At 42.6% G+C, this 18432-nt stretch overlaps 1 protein-coding gene across 1 annotated transcript; it reads left to right on the forward strand.

Moving 5' to 3' along the window:
- Positions 1 to 17178: 17178 nt before the first annotated feature.
- On the forward strand, positions 17179 to 18129 carry LOC120383652 (olfactory receptor 10A7-like). The gene has a single exon (XM_039501821.1). It carries the CDS (start codon positions 17179 to 17181, stop codon positions 18127 to 18129), a length of 951 nt encoding a protein of 316 aa, XP_039357755.1.
- Positions 18130 to 18432: the final 303 nt, after the last annotated feature.

Genomic DNA, 18432 nt, shown 5'->3' on the forward strand with positions numbered 1-18432 from the left:
GGATTGTATCTGGGGGAGATAAAACAAACTCTCCAATATAACAAGACTACAGCTTTTGTTAAACTTTAATAACTATCAGTTTAAAAGCATTTATCTTCAAATGCCCCATCTCCTTCTGGCCACCAGCCCAGATACTGGCTTGAGAACACAAGCTGAGGCAGTGGCGTTCATACAATGGAGGTTGATGCTGACCTACCAGGCTGCAGAATCATCCTAAGGCTACGTCTACACTAGAAATGCTTCGCTGTAGCTGCACTGCTGTCATGTAGACACTTACTACAGCGACGGAAGGGGTTCTTCTGTCACTGTAGTAAAATCCACCTCTCCAAGAGGCAGTAGCCAGGTCAACTGCAGAAGTCTTCTGGTGACCTAGCAGTGCCTATAGCAAGGTTTAGCTACAACAGACAGGGCATGAAAGTTTTCACAGCCCTGAGCAATGTAGTTAAACTGACGGAACTTGTAGTGTAAATCAACCCTTACTCTCCTTCTCCCACCACATTACTATTCATTGTCGTTATGAAATACTATGAATAGTCATTTGGGCTGGGGACAGCATGTGAAAGTGACTCACTAGCCAAGAGATTAGGGCTGTCATCTAGGATATAGGGGAGACTCAAGTCACTGCCCCAATGACAACTTAACTATTTAGTGGAACAGCTCCAAGAGGAGAGACTGAGACCATCCCCTAGTTTAAGGACAAGGGCATTCACCTGCAATGTTAGAAAACCCTATTCAACTCTCATGTTGCTACAGTGGGAATAGAACCTAGGTTCCCTACCCACCCCCCGAGTTGAGGGCCTTAGCCACTACAATAAGCTCATAAAGTAACAACGTATTCCTTTTCTTGCAGCTGGTTTGTGAAACCTTTTCTTTGCTCTTGTCACAATTCCTGAAACTCAAAACAATTTTTTATGGGACAAAGTTAAGTGTTCCCTTTTGTTTCAACATGACAAAAACATTTCCAGTCAAAGTTTCCCATTTTGGCAACATCAGAACATTTTGATTTGTTTCAGCTCAACATTTTTTTTTTACTTTTCAATTTACTGGGTCATTTTTGATTTGACCAGAAGCAATATTGTTATATATTATTTTTTGAATTTTCCAGTGAACTGAAAAACCCGTGATTTGCCCAGCTTTATCAATAACATTGGAAAGTGAGTGAGCAAAACTGACACAGCAATGTGCTGCTAAGGCAGGATCTATCCACAAATCTGAGTTTAACGCATCTGATTAAGAACAGTTTTAGCCTTGCTCCCCAGAAACTGTTCCAAGGAGCCATCCCTAGTGGCTTGTAATGGGTATGCCAGCTCCCCAGGAGGAGTCTGGCAAATGGAGGTGCGAAGATGGGTTCCCTTCAAAAGTTTCCCTCTTCCTCAACAGAACCCAATGCTCCATGAAGGTGGTTTTGCCAGTCCAAAACCTCACTTCCAAAGCCTTTTTATGCAGGCATTTGTTTGATTTCCTTTGTGCTGTACCATGTGTATCAGTTTTTATGTTGCTATGTGATCATCACTAACTTCTGGATTTCTCTGCCAATAGATATTGATTCAAACTGCTTAGTGACATTCTGAAAACTGAATGTAAAATCTCCATTAATATCCACAGTAGGAAAGTCATTCATTTAGAAAGGATATAAAACTCACATGATTCTGAAAATGTACCAATTATAATGTTTAAGGGTTTTGTTTTTCTTTCACATTTCCTTTTTCCTGTTCCCACTCTGAACTTCTGCAACTTTGAAAAAGTTAGAGAGAGAAGAGGAAAAAATCAAGTCTGTTACTTTATCACCTCTGCGATTTTTCAAACTTTGAGGAAGTTTTGGAAAGTCACTGAGTGGCAAAATGGAAAAGAAATAAAAAGTGGAAAAGTGTGTGTGTGTATGTGTAAATGACACTATTTATTTTATTGCACCCAGTGGTTTAAAAACCATCACCAAAAGTTTGAAAAAAATGCAAACTACATTGATTAATGGAAACAACTTTCAAATGTCAACATTTCTCACATATGTGGTATTGTACCATGTTGGTCCCAGGATATAGAGAGATAAGGTGTGTGAGGCGATATCTTTGACTGGACTTAACTGTTGGTGAAAGAAATAAGATTTCAAGCTTGCCCAGAGCTCTTCTTCCGGTCTGGGAAAGGTGCTCAGAGGTATGTCTACACTGCAATTAAACTCCATGAGGAGGGAGGTCCCAAATGTCTACACTGCAATTTGACAGCTCGGTAGCCAAGCCCAGTGAGCCCAAGTCAGCTGACATGGGCCAGCTGTGGGTGTTTAACTGTAATATGACATAACCAAAGTGTCACAGCTAAAAAAAGGTGGAGCAGATTGTTTAGCATAAGTAGTTAACACATTTAAAGGGATCATTCAAGGTGAAGTGGCCCATTAACATACTCCCCCTCCCCAACTTCTCTCCAGTGGGTTATAGATTGTGGTAATCGACCACAAATCCAATGTCTCTGTTCAGTCCATGATATTTAATTTCTAGCAAAGTTATGAATTTAAGCTCCCAGGCTCATCTTTGGAGAGTGCTGTGCAGGTTTCCTTTGAGGACGAGGACTGATAGGTCAGATAAGAGTGACTGCTTTGTGAAAAGTGCTCACTCACAGAGGACAGGGTGTTTTTTGTCTTTATTACTTTTTTTCTGTGAGTTCATCTGAGAGCGTAGTGATGGTCTGGTTTTACCCACACAGTTGTTGCTGGTCATTCTGTGCACTGGATGAAGTGCACCACACGTTGGGATAGGCGTGTGTAGGACCCTTGGATCTCAAAAGGTGTGTGTTGGGGGGTGTTGGTCATTGTAGCTGTGGAGACATGTCTGCAGGTTTTGCATCTTTTCCTTCAGGGTCTGGTCTGGTGACGGTTTCATTGCCGTGTCTTGGTCTGCAGGGAGCTCGCCTACTCTTCTGGCCCAGTGACCCTGTCTCCAGCCCAGGGACCCTGTGTGAAGCAGCTGGAGCCAGTTGCCCTCATCCCCTTGCGCCTTCCTACCTGGCCTCTTATGGAGGCTTTTCCCAGACTCACATTTTGGGTCTCCCTGGGAAAGTCTGACTTCCCGGGCAGCTCCTTGCCAGTCTGTGACTGAAGGAGTCTCCTCTCTGCAGTGCCTCAGTCTCTAGCAGCCATCCCATCCTTCTGCTCTGCAGCCCTTTTATCTCTGCAGCCCTTGTGAGGCCACCAATCAGCCCCAACTGAGCAGGCAGGCGCCGTTTCCCTATTAACGCTTTAATGGCTGAGACAGCAGCAGGTCCATACATCCCCTGACAGAGAGGTTCTGTCTCTATGCATGGCAGCAGCATGAGAGATAATGCTTACCTGAGACCACAGGATATTCAGCCTCCAGTTGATGAGCTTGGATCTCTCAGGGTTGGTGACCAGGAATCAGGTTCTTCTCTCACTTGCCTCCAGAAATAGGGTTCTCTCCCCCCCGAAGAGACAACCAGGTGCCAATATCTCCCTTGGAGCACTTTCTCCTCTCTCTATTGACAGAGCACACTCGCCTCCTCATATTTGTATCCTCTGCAGGAGAAGGTTGTGTCTCCCCAGATGCTACTTCTGAAGAACATTTCCATTGGCTGAGTCTGGGAAGCTGCCGCTGGGTTTGCAACATAGATGGCACAAACGCCAGTCCTGATGAAATCAGCTTGCCTAGCCCAAATTAGCCTCAGCCTCTCTGTGGGATGATTATGTTGCTGGATTTAGCTAGGGCCTACCTCCCACTGAAACTCAGTGAAAGCTAAGCATTTAACTCCCTCAGGCTCTTTTGAAAATCCAAGGCTTGGTGATGTGTGGAAAGCAGCAGAAAGGACAAATGGAAATCTATTATAACATTTCTCCCAATGGAATTTAGAGAGAGAGGCATATGCACATAGGTAGATAGATTAGATTCCAGTATATTTGCAGATTTTTTTAACCCAAGTTTTTGAAAAAATGTACAGAGCGTCAGAGGTATGCAGAGAATTCCCCAGTGTTTAGAGCTAAAGTGAGATTCAGCCTCAGACCTGTCCATAGTCACCTAGCAGAGGAAGCCATGGCTGGGCCACGGCTGCAGTGAGGTCTTTCCAGACAATTCCCATGAACCAAGAAGCAGTGTTTTGTTTAGGCGCCAGAGAAAAGAAGAGGATGGGTTAATGAGTCTCTTTCTCTGATGATTTCTTGGGGAATAGAGAGACAAGGTGGTCAGTGAAATTGGAATTGCCAACTCTTGCAATTATATTGTGAGTTTTGTGATATTCATGTTATACTCCCAGCTCCTGCCGGCTGAAGATTAGAGGACAATCTCAATTTTAAAAAAACTAGTAAGTTTCTAGCTCTCAAGGTTGTGGAGAATAGCTTGAAAACATGGAAGAAGTGCACACACACATGTGCGCACACACACACACACACACACACACCACAAGGCTCAAAAACGAGAAGGCCAATAAAACAAACCCAACATTTTTTTCAAAAATAAAATCTCATGACTTTAAGCCAATTTCATGATTCTTGGGTGCCTAGCTCATGACTGGTGAATATTTGGGGTGAGCAATACCCAGCAGGGCCAGAGTTCTCAGATGAAGATGGATGAATGGCACAGGAGGACGATGCCCTGAGAGGGGGGTGGTAGAAGAGGCCCAGTGAGGGCAGGTGGAGAGTGACTGACTGATCCCAGTCTTCCAGCCCAAACAGTAATCACAGCCTGGCTTAGGCGAGAATCCTGCCTCCCAGTGCAGCCCAGTTACTGGTGGGAAATGTGACCAGTATAAATACACTGCTATAGTTATACTGGTAGAACGCTCCCTGGGGACAATTGTTCTAGACTAAGAATGCCATTTTCCAGTTAGCTTATATTGCTTTGAAAGTGACATAGTCTTACCTGGAAATGGTCCCTCTTGGCCGAGATGATTGTCCCTGTGCGAAGTTACGCTGGCGTAACTATAGCGGTATAATTAGAGCTGTATAATTATGATGGTAACATAGAGAACCCCTAAAGCATCCCCTTGACTAGGAAAAGGGCTGAGTTTAGGTCAGGCTCAGCTGAATCCGATCACTTTCCCCAACTCCGCCACCACTGCTGATTCAGACCTGAACAGGCAGAGCAGGGCACTCATCAGTCATTGATAGCCAGCCCCTGGCTCAGATTGAACAACATGTTTTGTCTGATCCAAAATGGACTTTATCAATTAGTTGAAAATTCCAAAAATGTTCATATTTTGTTTGACCCAGATCGATTTCCCTCCCCTGATTTTCTGAACTGCCACCAAACCAAAAATATCAGGTATTTGCCCTCCTCAGCTTGGGATCCCTGTGTTCAGTCCCTGCTCCACCAGAGATTCCCGGTCTGACCAAGGAGATCTGAGCCTCAGTTCCCCAGCTGTACAATGGAGATAACAGCCATTCCCTACCTCCCGGGGGTGGTGGAAGAACAAATGCATTACAAGCTCTGGGTCACCCGGATACTACAGTGACAGGGGGCAGATCAGTACCTTAGGCCAGGGATTTAGGCAGATAAGAGGCAGGGGACTTGAGAGCCTGAACACTCCCAGAGGTGCTAAAACTGACCATGGGGCACCCCATGTGTCTAACAGTGTCATTACACCTCTAAATGGGCTATGATGGGAACTGATCACAAGGTGGAAACAGCAGAAATATGAGTGAGGGAATGTGGCAGTGGTGGAGATTGAGATACACACTCAGTGAGGGGCTGTCTAACAATGACTAATGGGAACCTGGCCCTGCCTGGGCAGGTCTCACTCAGAGATGATAGTGGAGTTTGGGGAAAGTGATCACTCTTAGCTAACCTTGATCTAAGCTCAGCCTTCTTCTTAGTTAAAGTGATGCTTTAGGGCTTGTCCCTAGGAGGAATGTTACCAGCGTAATTATTCAGGTATCACTATACCGCTATAGCTATACCAGTGTAACTCCCCGTCCAGACACTCTTATCCCAGCTAAGAGTGATTCCTGCCAATTTAGATTGTCACTTTCAAAGCAATATAAGATAACTGAAAAATGGCATTCTTAGTCTAAGCATCAAAGAATCCTGTGGCACCTTATAGACTAACAGACGTTTTGCAGCATGAGCTTTCGTGGGTGAGTACCCACTTCTTCGGATGCAAGCAGTGGAAATTTCCAGGGGAAGGTGTATATATAAGCAAGCAAGAAGCAAGCTAGAGATAACGAGGTTAGATCAATCAGGGAGGATGAGGCCCTGTTCCAGCAGCTGAGGTGTGAAAACCAAGGGAGGAGAAACTGGTTCTGTAATTGGCAAGCCATTCACAGTCTAGAATAAGTATTCCCATGGAGTTTTACTAGTACACCTACAGCAGCATATTTATGCACTGGGAGTGAATGCTCTGAGAGTCAGGATTCCTGCCTAAGCCTGGCTGTGATTACTGTCTGGGCTGGCCTCTTCCACTGCCCTGCTCTCGCGGCACTGTCATCCTGTGCCCTTGCTCTGCATTAACCGGGGAGTCCTTGCTGTGTTTTGCCAACCCTGGATGTTAACCAGTCATGAGTCAAACTCCCCAAAATCATAACATTGGCCTAGAAATCCTGAGATTTAAAAAAAAAGGGATCTGAGCCTTTAAACATACATTTGTAGGTCATTCTCAAGCTTTTCTCCACAACCACGAGAGCTAGAATCTTAAAATAAATCAATCAATGAATAAAAGCTAAGATTCTCCTCTGATCTCCTGTCTGCAGTGGCTGAGAATAGAAATATAACATCAAATATCTCAAAACTCACAATAAAATTGCAACCATTGGCAACAACGTGACCACTGACCTCCCTTGTCTCCTCAAGTCATTGCAGATTGACCAGAACGTACCCATTGCAGTCAGGACCCAACCCAGCTTCCTCTGCCACGTAACCATGGAGTGGTCTATAGTAAAACCTCACTTTAGCAATATACATTGAAGAATGTGCTGTATTTATCTGCAGCTAAATATAAGGTGGAACAGATTGTTCAGCATAAGAAGTTAACACATTTCAAGGGACCTTTCAATGAGAAGTGGACAGTTAACATCTCTGCAGTCATAGGATAAAAGGAGGTTAGTGGGTTACAGATTATTGTAATGAGCTATAAACCCAGTGTCTGTGGTCAGTCCACGATTTTTAGTGTCTAGCAAAGTTATGAATTTAAACTCTTAGGCTCGTCTTTTGAGGCATTGTGCAGGTTTCCTTTGAGGATGAGGACTGATAGGTCATATATGGAGCGATCGCTTTGCGAAAAGTGTTCACCCAAAAGGGATATGGTGTTTTTGTCTTTTATTACTTTTTTTTTAGAGTTAATTTGAGAGCGTAGGGATTGTCTGTCTGTCTGCACCCACATAGTTGTTTTGGGGGCATTTAGTGCACTGGATGAGGTACATGACATATGATAGGCATCTGTAGGACCCATGGATTTTGAAAGGTGTGTTGTGAGGGAGAGGATGTATTGTTCATCACAGAAGTGGAGATATGACTACAGGTTTTGCGGCTGTTTTGGCAGGGTCTGGTGCCACTTTGAGTTAGTGTCGCCTGGTCTGTGGGGAGCTTGCTTCTTATGATGAACTTGGAGAGGTTGGGTGGGGGGTTGAAGACCAGAAGAAGGAGTTCAGGAAAGATTTCTTTCAGGATGGGGTTCTAGTTGAGTATGGTCTGTAACTGTTGAATGATACCCTTAGTTTTCACCTACCACACGACGTGGGAACCCATACAGGGTATGTGGCTGGAGAGTTTTTTTCCACATTAAAGCAGGTTCTCTCAGGGTATTTGGGTGGCATGCTCCATGATGTGATCTACTTATTTGGAGTGTCTTTGTTTGGTGGAGGCACTCTTAAGCGTGTTAAGGTGAATATCCCAGACTTTCTCCTTGGTGCATATTCTGTGGTATCTAAGTGCCTGGCTGTAGATAGCAGATTTTTTGTTGTGTCAGGGATGGTTGCTGGCTCTGACAGTAGGTGTGGTGATCCATTGGTTTCTTTTATATGGTTGTCTGTAGGGTTCCATTGTTGATGCTGATTGTGCTGTCCAGGAAGATGATGCTGGTGTGAGAGTGTTCTAGAGAGAGTTTGATGGATGGGTAGTGGTGGTTGAAGTTGTCATTGAAATCTATAGAGGAGTTTAGGTTATTTGGCCATAGGAAGAAAGTATCAAAGTAGCTCAGGTACATGCACCATGAAACTAGTGATATACCTGAGATACGAAGCCAATGCACAGTGGTGCACCAGGGTGATTAGTGGCTCCCTCCTAATGTCTGGAAAAGTTTATCTCAAGGCGTGCTACCTGCAAGTGACCGGCCTTGAACTACAAGGCCTAGAGAACCTAATTTCTAGCATATATACATAGCTCCTCACATTTTCTGTGCATACATCTTACAATGATTCTGATGACCCGTGTGACACTCTAGAGACTGTGCATGACCCCTTTTGGTGAACCCATGAGATCCCTGTGTCCTCTGCCAGTTGTCATCAAATGGACTGGGGTCACACTAAACACCTGTAAAAATCTGTCCCTCAATCCACAAAGGGATTTAAGCATGGTGAGACCCAGCTTCTAGGCACCTTGCCAGGCAGTGATCCCACAGCTCAGGTTAGGCTCCTGACTCCCATTGATTTCAGTGGAAGATGGGAGCCCAAGTCCCTTTGAGGATCTAGACCTAAGAAAGGACTTGACAAAAGCCAGCCTGGTGCCTAAATCTCAGCCTGAGGGAGGAGAGCATCTGTGTGTGGGGCTCTCAGCTGTGACCCCCCCAGCAGGGGCAATCACCTTGGAAGTTGGAAACCAGGGTTCTTTTCCCCCTCTGCCTGTCATGAAGCAGGGTTTGAACAGGGGCATCCCTTCTCACGAGTGCTCTGACCACTGGGACGTAGAGTCAGTCCCCCTCTCCCTTTGGCCTAATGCATAGTGAGTTATTTGTAGTTCTTTTGTGGATCTAGCCTCTAAATCTGATATTCAAAAGGAACCGATGCACTTAGGAACACTAATCTCATCAACAGTCAGTAAGAGATAGGCTCCTGTGTACCTATGTCACTTATGAAAAATGGTTTTAGGCTCCTAAGCCATTTAGACACTTCAGAAATCCCCCCTTTTGTGCCAGCCCCTCCCCCCCCAGTCTTACAGCCACTAAGAAAAAATAGAGGGTAAAAATATAACAAAACAGGTAGTATATAGAATGCATATGGTATAGTAGTGCACTAGGGGGCAGCAGAGGGTGGGGTGGGGAAGGGGAGGGCATGCTGTATAATGAGCACTAGGGACAGCAAAGGGTGGGGGCGGGGAAGGGGTGGCTATACTCTATAATGGGGACTATGGGGCAGCCAATGTTTTATGGATCCATTCTTATGAGCTCTAGATGGCAGCTGATCACGGGGAATGACAAATGGAATATTAAATATTAAAATTGTGATTTTAGTTAAAATATTGTTTAAGTGATTACTATTTGATAAACTTGGAATTAAAACTTGGAATTAAAAATGTAACCCAAGATTTGTGAAGATTCAGATCTATCCCTATATTATATTATATTATATTATATTATATTATATTATATTATATTATATTATATTATATTATATATTCTAGCCCTATATTCAGCCAGTATTATTCAAAGAGTTAAATAAGATTTCACCCATATCTGCTATATATTTGTCAGATTATTTAAAAAGAAAACAAAAGAAAAAGAAACCTTTTTTTAAAAAATGCTTTTATGTGAGCCACAAATATTTAGCATTGGGCATTATGAAGAACAAACTGTGGAGACACAAAATTATTCAAACTGGTGATAAATTCAACTGAGACCTTACTAAGTGGTTAGGGAGCAAATTATGCTAGAAGAGGACTGGGAATAACAGTTTGTTTTGCATTCAGAAATATGTGGATATTTGTGCTCTTCCGTAAAGGCTGAAACAAACATTTCCTTCAGGGTAAGAAGTGACAGTATGTCAAACTTCATGCTGAAAAAGCAGTTTTTAGACTTAAGTTGTAGAATATCTTGTAATACACACAACTGATATGATAGTCACTGTACCCATATAGGACCATAAACTGGCTAGCGTGAATGTATAACACTGTCCTCCACAGGATGTAATCAGTACTGTTCTCTCATTACACTAAACACTCCAATAGACCCACTAGAGGCCTATAGTTCTGGTACAAGATTATCTATATTATATAATTACTGTGGCACTCAAGATTCATGTGACCCTGAAACTTTTCAGGGATTTTGCACTTTTCCCTTCTCAGGTCCCCGGACTTCTGTGCTTGCATGCTCTGGGCTTATCCAAGAAGACTAAAGGAGTTAGGTGCCAAACTCTCATAGCAATGCTATGGGAATTGAGTGTTTATTGTGTACATATCCCAGTGTAAATGTGTGAAAAACCTTCTTCTACTTGCATTTTATCTGAGCATCAGTCGGGTAACATTTTTAAAAACACTTAAGCGAACATCAAAAGTGACTTAGGAGCCAAAGCTGTGTTGACTTTCAGTGAGACTCAGGTTGCTAAGCCTTAGTAAGTAAGACATTTTTGAAGTGGGACTTAGGCACCTAAATCACTTTTTAAAAACAGGCGCTTTTTAAAATATTACTTGAACTGATCATCTGATGTTATATTACTGTATACAGGTGTGGTTGCTATTCAGGGCAGTATTTGTTTAGAGAAAGTGCAAGTTCAGCTAACTATGCTGAGACTTTCAAAGCTGCCTCAGGGAAGTGAATGGGAACTTAGTGTCTAAATCACTTAGGCAGCTCTGTAAATCTCAGCTGTAAATATTATTCCTAGAATTAGTGAGTTATTACTTCACAATCAGAACAACATTCACCCAATAAACAGATTTGTTTTAGGATAAAATGTTTTTTCTCTCTTCAGGACTTTCCCTTCAAGACTAGAAGTTTGACTCTAGCGACATTGTCTAAAATAAACCAAACACTTACTTTCCCTTGCCTGTTACCTTCCCCACAGAAGACATGCCTCAGGAGACTGCACCTCCCCACAGAAGGATATATAATGCATCAGAGAAGATGTTCCTCATTTGACAGAGGGTATGATTCATAAGACACATTACCAGACAGAGCCACGGTAGCCCATCTGGGTAATGACATTCTATTTACTGGACACATGATAGTACGTGGATGCGGTGGGGACAGAAGATGGACTGAATAACATGGATCCTGTTCCTGGAAATGCTGAGTGAGGAGGTGACAACAGAGACTCCAGCTGGTAATAGACCTGCCTTAGAGGTAAATCAGCCTTTCCCTCCCTCTTCCTTGAATTCAGAGGTTTTTGAAACAACGTAAGTTTGTTAGATAACTGATCCAAGGGGAATTTGGCAATGATCTCTCTTAAACTCCCAACCCAAAGCAAAATAGCTGAATTTGGAAAAAGAAAAGACCTCTCAAGTCACTGCCATCCTAGCTTGTTATCTGGCTCCCATCACTGTGGGATCTGGGCACCTCACTGTCTTTAATGTATCTATCCTCCCATCATCCTATGAGATGCTATTATACCAGTTTAAAGACGAGGACCTGATGCCCAGGGGAACAGATTTGTAGAGGTATTTCAGGACCTAAAGGCACAGACACCCCTAGCGGGATTTGAAATTAATGGGCATTAGGTACTGACCCTACTCAGGCCCCAATGTGCATTTTTAGGTACCTACTGGCCTTTGGAAATCTGGCCTAAAGTCACACAAGGAGTTTGTGACCAAGGAGGGAATTGAACAAGCATCTTCCAAATCCAAGACAAACTCTTCAAACACTGGAGCATCCTTCATTCCACTTTAAGCTTCCCTCCATGCTATGCACAATATTTTACTTTTATTTCTGTCACAGACATTCCTCGGGCATGGAGAAGTTGTGACGTTACTGGCATGAACTGTTTCTGTATAGATCACTTTTGCAACCAAGGTCCTATAGTTACACCAAATCTTGTACAAAGGAGGTCAAGTAAGTTGTCCATGAAAAGATTGTAATTTTATGCTGTCTGTATGTGTGCATCATTTTTGTATTTGAAGTTATGAATATTGGCTAGGTACTTGTAGCTCAATGTGTTTGATTCTAAGTAGCATCAGTGAAGCATTTGCTCAGTGTAATGTGGAGAACAGCAATTTAACTGGTAAAGAAGCTGCCCCACTCTCCCAGTATTTGTCTATAACCAGCCCTGTGTGCTAGGACAAGGGAGAGAGGAGAAGGAAATTTTGGAGGAGCCTAGGCAGCTTTGTGAGCTGCTCATGGAATCATAGACTATTAGGGCTGGAAGGGACCTCAGGAGGTCATCTAGTCCAACTCCCTGCTCAAAGCAGGACCAATCCCCAGACAGATTTTTACCCCAGTTCTCTAAATGACCCCCTCAAGAATTGAACTCATAACCCTCAGTTTAATAGGCCAATGCTCAAACCACTGAGCTATGCCCCCAAAGCGGATGGCTTTGTTTAGTCAGCAGTTTGGGAAGGCAAGGATAGTGGAAGATGAGTATCCCCATACTTTACCTGTTATCTGTGTGGAGAATGACACCATAACTAGGTTGCATCCAGTTAGTGTCCTAGCAAAATCCCAGAGACCAAACGATTTGGGTACTGTTGCTTTGCCTGTTGCTAGTGTGTTTCTCGGAAAGGGTATACAAACTCTTTGTGACCAGATTAATATCCTAGCCAGGGCACAAGGAGAGCATAAACGTGATTTGATTATGTTACCCACTGACAGTTTGGAAAGTTGAAGCAAGAAGGAAAAGATTCCTGAGCTTGTGTGTGGCAGAGGGAAAGAAAGTATCTCTAACCTTTTATCTAGTGAGTATACGAGTTTGCCTGAAAGGGGATTGTGTAGGAATCCACCTGATGGGCCAAAGGTGATTCTGGATGTAAGTGAACACAGGAGTTGGTAGTGGCTTAGCAGAGCAATGCTTCTGTGGAGCAAGGTAAAGATGAACTGGTGCTTAGAAAGATTCCTGAAGAGAAATGTTTTCAGGGTAGTCTTTGCAAGCAGTTTGCTGCAACTGAATGGTGTGGAAGTGACTTGATCAAGGAAGTTTTGGTTCCTAACAGCCAGAAATTTTCTGTTGTGAATGTACCCACTGACTTTCCTTTTGAAAGATCCAGTGTGAATAGCTTTGAGAAGATCCCAGATGAAGTGAAAATTGTTAAAAAAAGTTGACCAGCCCTATAACCAAGTGACTGTGCTTGACCAGTTTGTTGGGAAGACAAGGTTGTTGAGAGAGGAATGTCTCCATTCTGATGCTTTACGTAAGTAGTCTGTGCTTCAGGGTCTGAGGACAGATTTGGTTACTGGTGTTTCAGAGAATAACAGTTTTATGGCTGAATGCTTAAGCAAACTCTCACCCTCAGACACTGAATTTGTTTGGTATCTCTTTAAGTCAGAGTCCAGCCTTGGAACTGGTAACAGTTGAGAATCTTAAAACTAGTATACAAGCTAGTGTCTGGGTTGATGCACATTACCTGGCTGACAGAGGGAAGATAGACTTGCTGGTGGTTGTTAGCAAAGAGGACAAGCCCAGCTAGCTAATGGATTATGTTAAGCAGGAGAAATCAGGGTTTGATCCTACAGGACAAGAAGGAAAAAGATAAGTTAATTTTGCAAAAGGAAGTCACAGGGTAGCCCTAAAATGCCAAAACCCAAATGGTATTGAGCCAAAGGTGTGGCATAACAAAAATGATGGTAATTTTTGGAACTAATGTGTTGCTGGTACCAAGAACTGTAAAAATGTACAGTGTGCCTAATTCTTTGAACATGTTAAGAGTGATACATAAGAACACACTTTGTGTTAAAAGACACTGTGATATGGATGCTGCACAGTTAGTGCCTGTAAACAGTCTTGGAACTTTTCACAGAAGAAAAGACATTCCAGACCTGATGTGCTGTATGAAAAGGGAAACTGAGGCACACTGCTATATTGCTTTCATGGCAAAATGCCAGGATTCCTATACAATGGACAACATTAATATCTACATTGTCTTGATATTAATTGGGTTCCAAACATTTGCCAGAACTTGTATGGATAAAGTAGCTATGTTCTTTAGCTCTTGGCAAGATCACATGAGACATACAGGAACCATGCTGCAAAAGCAGATCCAATCCACTATTGTTCTAACCAAGTTTTACCTTGAGTTTGTAAAGAAATTCAGTTATGTTATTAAACATGACTTTGATATACCATTTCAGTTATACACTGATACAGCTTCTAACCTAATACTAGCTGTAGTAAGACAGAACCAAGGATGGGGAGCTCTTGGGATGCAGTCAGCAATGTTTGTGTCATCCTTTCTTGCATCAATTTTGCGTTGGAGGTGTGAAGTTATTGACATGAAGTGGGACCATATAGATCACTGTTGCAACCATAGTTACACCGAATCGTGTACAAAGGAGGTCAAGCAAGGTGTCTATGAAAAGGTTGTAATTTTCTGGTTATGATTATGCTGTCTGTATGTGTGTATCATTTTTGTATTTGAAGTTATGAATATTGGCTAGGTACTAGTATCTCAATGTATTTTATTCTAAGTAGCATCAGTGAAGCATTTGGTCAGCTTCTTGGGAAAGGACTATTCTGAGTAAGTGCCCAACCAAGAAACACTTAACTGAACTTGGGAGACTCCAATCCACATCTGAGGAGCTTTCCTGGGAAAGTTCAAGGTAGTATGTGAGCAATGGCTGCCGCCTGAAAACTGAGTCATGCATGGACATATGACTTGCCCATGTGACTCCAAACTCCATCTTGCTGCTGTGATTTTCCACAGTAGGAACAAACGGGTTTCCTTCCACATGGCAGATGATATAAAAGGCCCTGTAAACCCTTCCATTTGGTCTTCAATCCTGCTTCTTACCTCTGGAGGAACTTTGCTATGCTGAAGCTCTGAATAAAGAATTGAACGACCCATCCAAGCTGTGGATGTACTCCAGAGACTTGATTTGAGCCTGCAGTTTATTCCATCACTGCTACAAGCATGAACCGAGAACTTTGCCATTGCCATATGTAATTGATTACTTTCACCACTTTTAGCTCTCATCTATATTTTCTTCTTTTTATGAATAAACCTTTAGATTTTATATTCTAAAGGATTGACAACAGCATGATTTGTGGGTAAGATCTGATTTGTATATTGACCTGCGTCTGGGGCTTGGTCCTTTGGGATCAGGAGAGCATCTTCTTTTACTGGGATGTTGGTTTTCATAACCAGTCATCCCCATAAGAAGTGGTGCTCATGGTGATACTGGGATACTGGAGTGTCTGAGGGAATTGCTTAGCCAGCGGGGTAAAAACAAAGTCCTCTCTCTTTGGCTGGTTTGGTGTGCCTTGGTAGTGGAGGAACCCCAGCCTTGGGCTGTGACTGCCCTGCTCTAAGCAATTTGTCCTGAATTGATACTTTCAGTAGTGTCCTGCCAGAGGCTGCTTCATTACAGACAGGGAGATGAGGTGGGTAAAGCAGACCTGATATTTGCTCCTGTGCTCAGTCTGCAGGGAGCTCTGTGCAGCTCTGCTGTCACTGCCCCACTCATTCACTCCAGTGACAGCTGAGAGCAGAGGGTCCCTGCCTGGCTGTGGGGCCGGCGACTCCCATCCCTGCCGATGCATGGTGCGGGGGAAGGCTGTGCTAATGCCATCTGTTTCTGATGGATATTTTCTGTTGTTGGTTTCAGTGTCTCAGCTGATAGCAACGTTTACTGATGTCTGTTGATTGAAATCGAATCCTGCTGAGGCAAGCTATACATTTTGAAGAAGGTTCAAGATGTTAGCTGTCCAAACCCCATTGAAATCAAAGGGTCCCATCCTTGAAGTCAGTGGAGATTTTATCTTTGACTTCAGCAAGAGGAGGCTCAGACTGAACAGAATTATTCTAGTTTGTAAAATTAACTCTGTGCAGGATCAGGTCCTTACTTAGCAGTTAATAAAGATTAGTAAATTGGTCCAGTAAAAGATATTACCTCATCCACCTTGTCTCTCTAAGAATCGGTAATGGCAAGTGAGGCAGTATTGGCAAATACAACAGCCACAAACAAAAAGAAAAAGAATTGATATTTTAACAAAATATGAAGAATAGAATAAAATGTAGAGCTGATAAAAATTTCTGATGGAATATTTTTCCATCAGAAAATACCAATTCATCAAAATCAAAATGTTCCATGGAAACATATTTAGTTTTACAAAATTTTATTTAGGGAAAAAAAGTTATTGTATGTTGTTTGATAAAATGAAATAAAATAAAATAAAAGAGAAATAATTTTTAAATTTACAAATAAAACACAATAAAATATAAAAACATAAAAGTAATATAAAATACAAATCTAGAAATAAAATCAATAAAAATACATTTTTAAACGTCAAAATTGGTATGAAAACCATTTCAAACCACTCTTATAATATGCATATATAATATTTCTTACAAATTTTGAACAGAAATCATTCATGAAAAGAGGGCACATTTTTAGTAAAATTGGTGATTTCTAGGATTATTTCTTGTTTTTAATAACTATTGAGTAACTGTATGACCAGTAATAACACTTCCACCACTGTGGGCCAACTGCAGGGATTTTCAATTGTCATTCCTTTCGGCATAAGATGGTCACCTGGTTGGGTCTTTGTACGTGGAGTGTCCTACGGCAGGATTATGGACTATTGTCATAGGGAAGCACTGGATAGTCTTGTTTGTTTAGGATAAAATTTTCAGAGGGTACTAATAGAATTAGGCTGCTAATTTCCCCTGCAATTCACTTTCAGTTGGCTGCCCACCCATGGCAATTCCCAGCCCTATTTGACTGGTTTCTTTCTTTGTTGTGGCTTCCTCTAAAATCCTGACCCATTTCAGCAGTGGAACTCCAGCCTACTTTGTTCTGCTTTTAGATACTAGGCCGTGATATATGTGATTATTTGAACCAATATCAGTCTAATCTGTCTCCTCTTTTTGTGTTTCTGTGCTCTTCTCTATCAGCCCCATCACCATAATATTTCAGTGCTTGGTGCCATGTGTCAAGGTACTACACAGGTTTCCAGAGAGATTAACATTTTTTTAAACCTGTAGTCTGCTCAGATATGAAATGTGTCCCAGGGATCAAAAGAGATGGCATTTCCCCTACCCTCTCTTCTATTCTCTACTCAGCTATTGTTCCGGTAGCCAGCAGAGGTAGACATTCAAAAAACAATGCTGACGTTTTACTGAGTGAATGGTGTTCATTTATGTCACGCAGTAAATTTCTTTCCCATAGACACACCCCATGATGAACCCAAAAAAGGGAAATCAAACGTCCGTTGCAGAATTCATCCTCCTGGGATTTGGGACTCTCCCTGAACTGCAAATCCTTCTTTTCCTGCTGTTTCTAGTGATCTACATTGCAACCATGGCCGGGAACATCCTCATCGTGGCACTAGTTGTGACTGATCAACACCTTCACACCCCCATGTACTTCTTCCTGGGGAACTTGTCCTGCTTGGAGACCTGCTACACCTCGACCATCCTGCCCAGCTTGCTGGCCAGTCTCCTGACCGAGGGCAGGACTATTTCATTTAGTGGGTGTATCACACAATATTATTTCTTTGCTTCTATGGTTGCGACAGAATGCTTTCTCTTATTGGTGATGTCATATGATCGGTATTTAGCCATAGGCAATCCAATGCACTATGCTGCCCATATGAGTGTCAGGTCTTGCCTCCAGCTTGCAGGTGGCTCTTGGACAGGTGGCTTCCTACTTAGTAGCCTAACAACATTGTTGATAACCCAGTTGACTTTCTGTGGACCCAATGATATTGACCATTTCTTTTGTGATTTTATCCCCCTGGTAAAAATCTCCTGCAATGATCCTCAGATGATGGAAATGTTGGCTTTAACACTCAGCTTGATTTTCTTACTGGTCCCATTCCTACTTACTTCGATGTCCTACATCTACATCATTGCAATCATCCTAAAAATCCCTTCCAGCACCGGGAGGCAAAAGGCCTTTTCCACCTGCTCCTCCCACCTCATTGTGGTGACCATATATTATGGAACTCTACTGATTGCCTATATGTTCCCCACAACCAACAAACTGAGAGACTTCAAGAAAGTTCTCTCTGTCTTCTACACTGTCCTGACTCCCCTGGTCAATCCCCTCATCTACAGCCTGAGAAACAAAGAGGTCAAGGAGGCCCTGAGAAAAGCTAGCAGGAAATCCATGTTTGGACAATGCTAACCAATCAGTTTTCTTAGGTTAAAATAAAATAGACATACCATAGGCTGGTTTAGGGCCTGAACTAAAGCCTGCTGTAGTCTAATGTCATGTTTCCATTAGTTTCCTTCTTGCCATGCTCTTACAGACTCACAGTAACATGGGCACAGACAGTCCTCTTAAAACCTGTGGTCCCATTCTTTTTAGGACTTATGTAATATGCCACAGGTGGATACTACTAGGCTGGTGGGAGATTTTAACTTGAGCTGATCAAAGATCAGAAAATGAGAGAGACTGTGCTCAGTGAGAGGGTGCAGGCAAAATGGA

Source organism: Mauremys reevesii, linkage group 15 (assembly GCF_016161935.1).
Source record: "Mauremys reevesii isolate NIE-2019 linkage group 15, ASM1616193v1, whole genome shotgun sequence".
NCBI lineage: Eukaryota > Metazoa > Chordata > Testudines > Geoemydidae > Mauremys > Mauremys reevesii.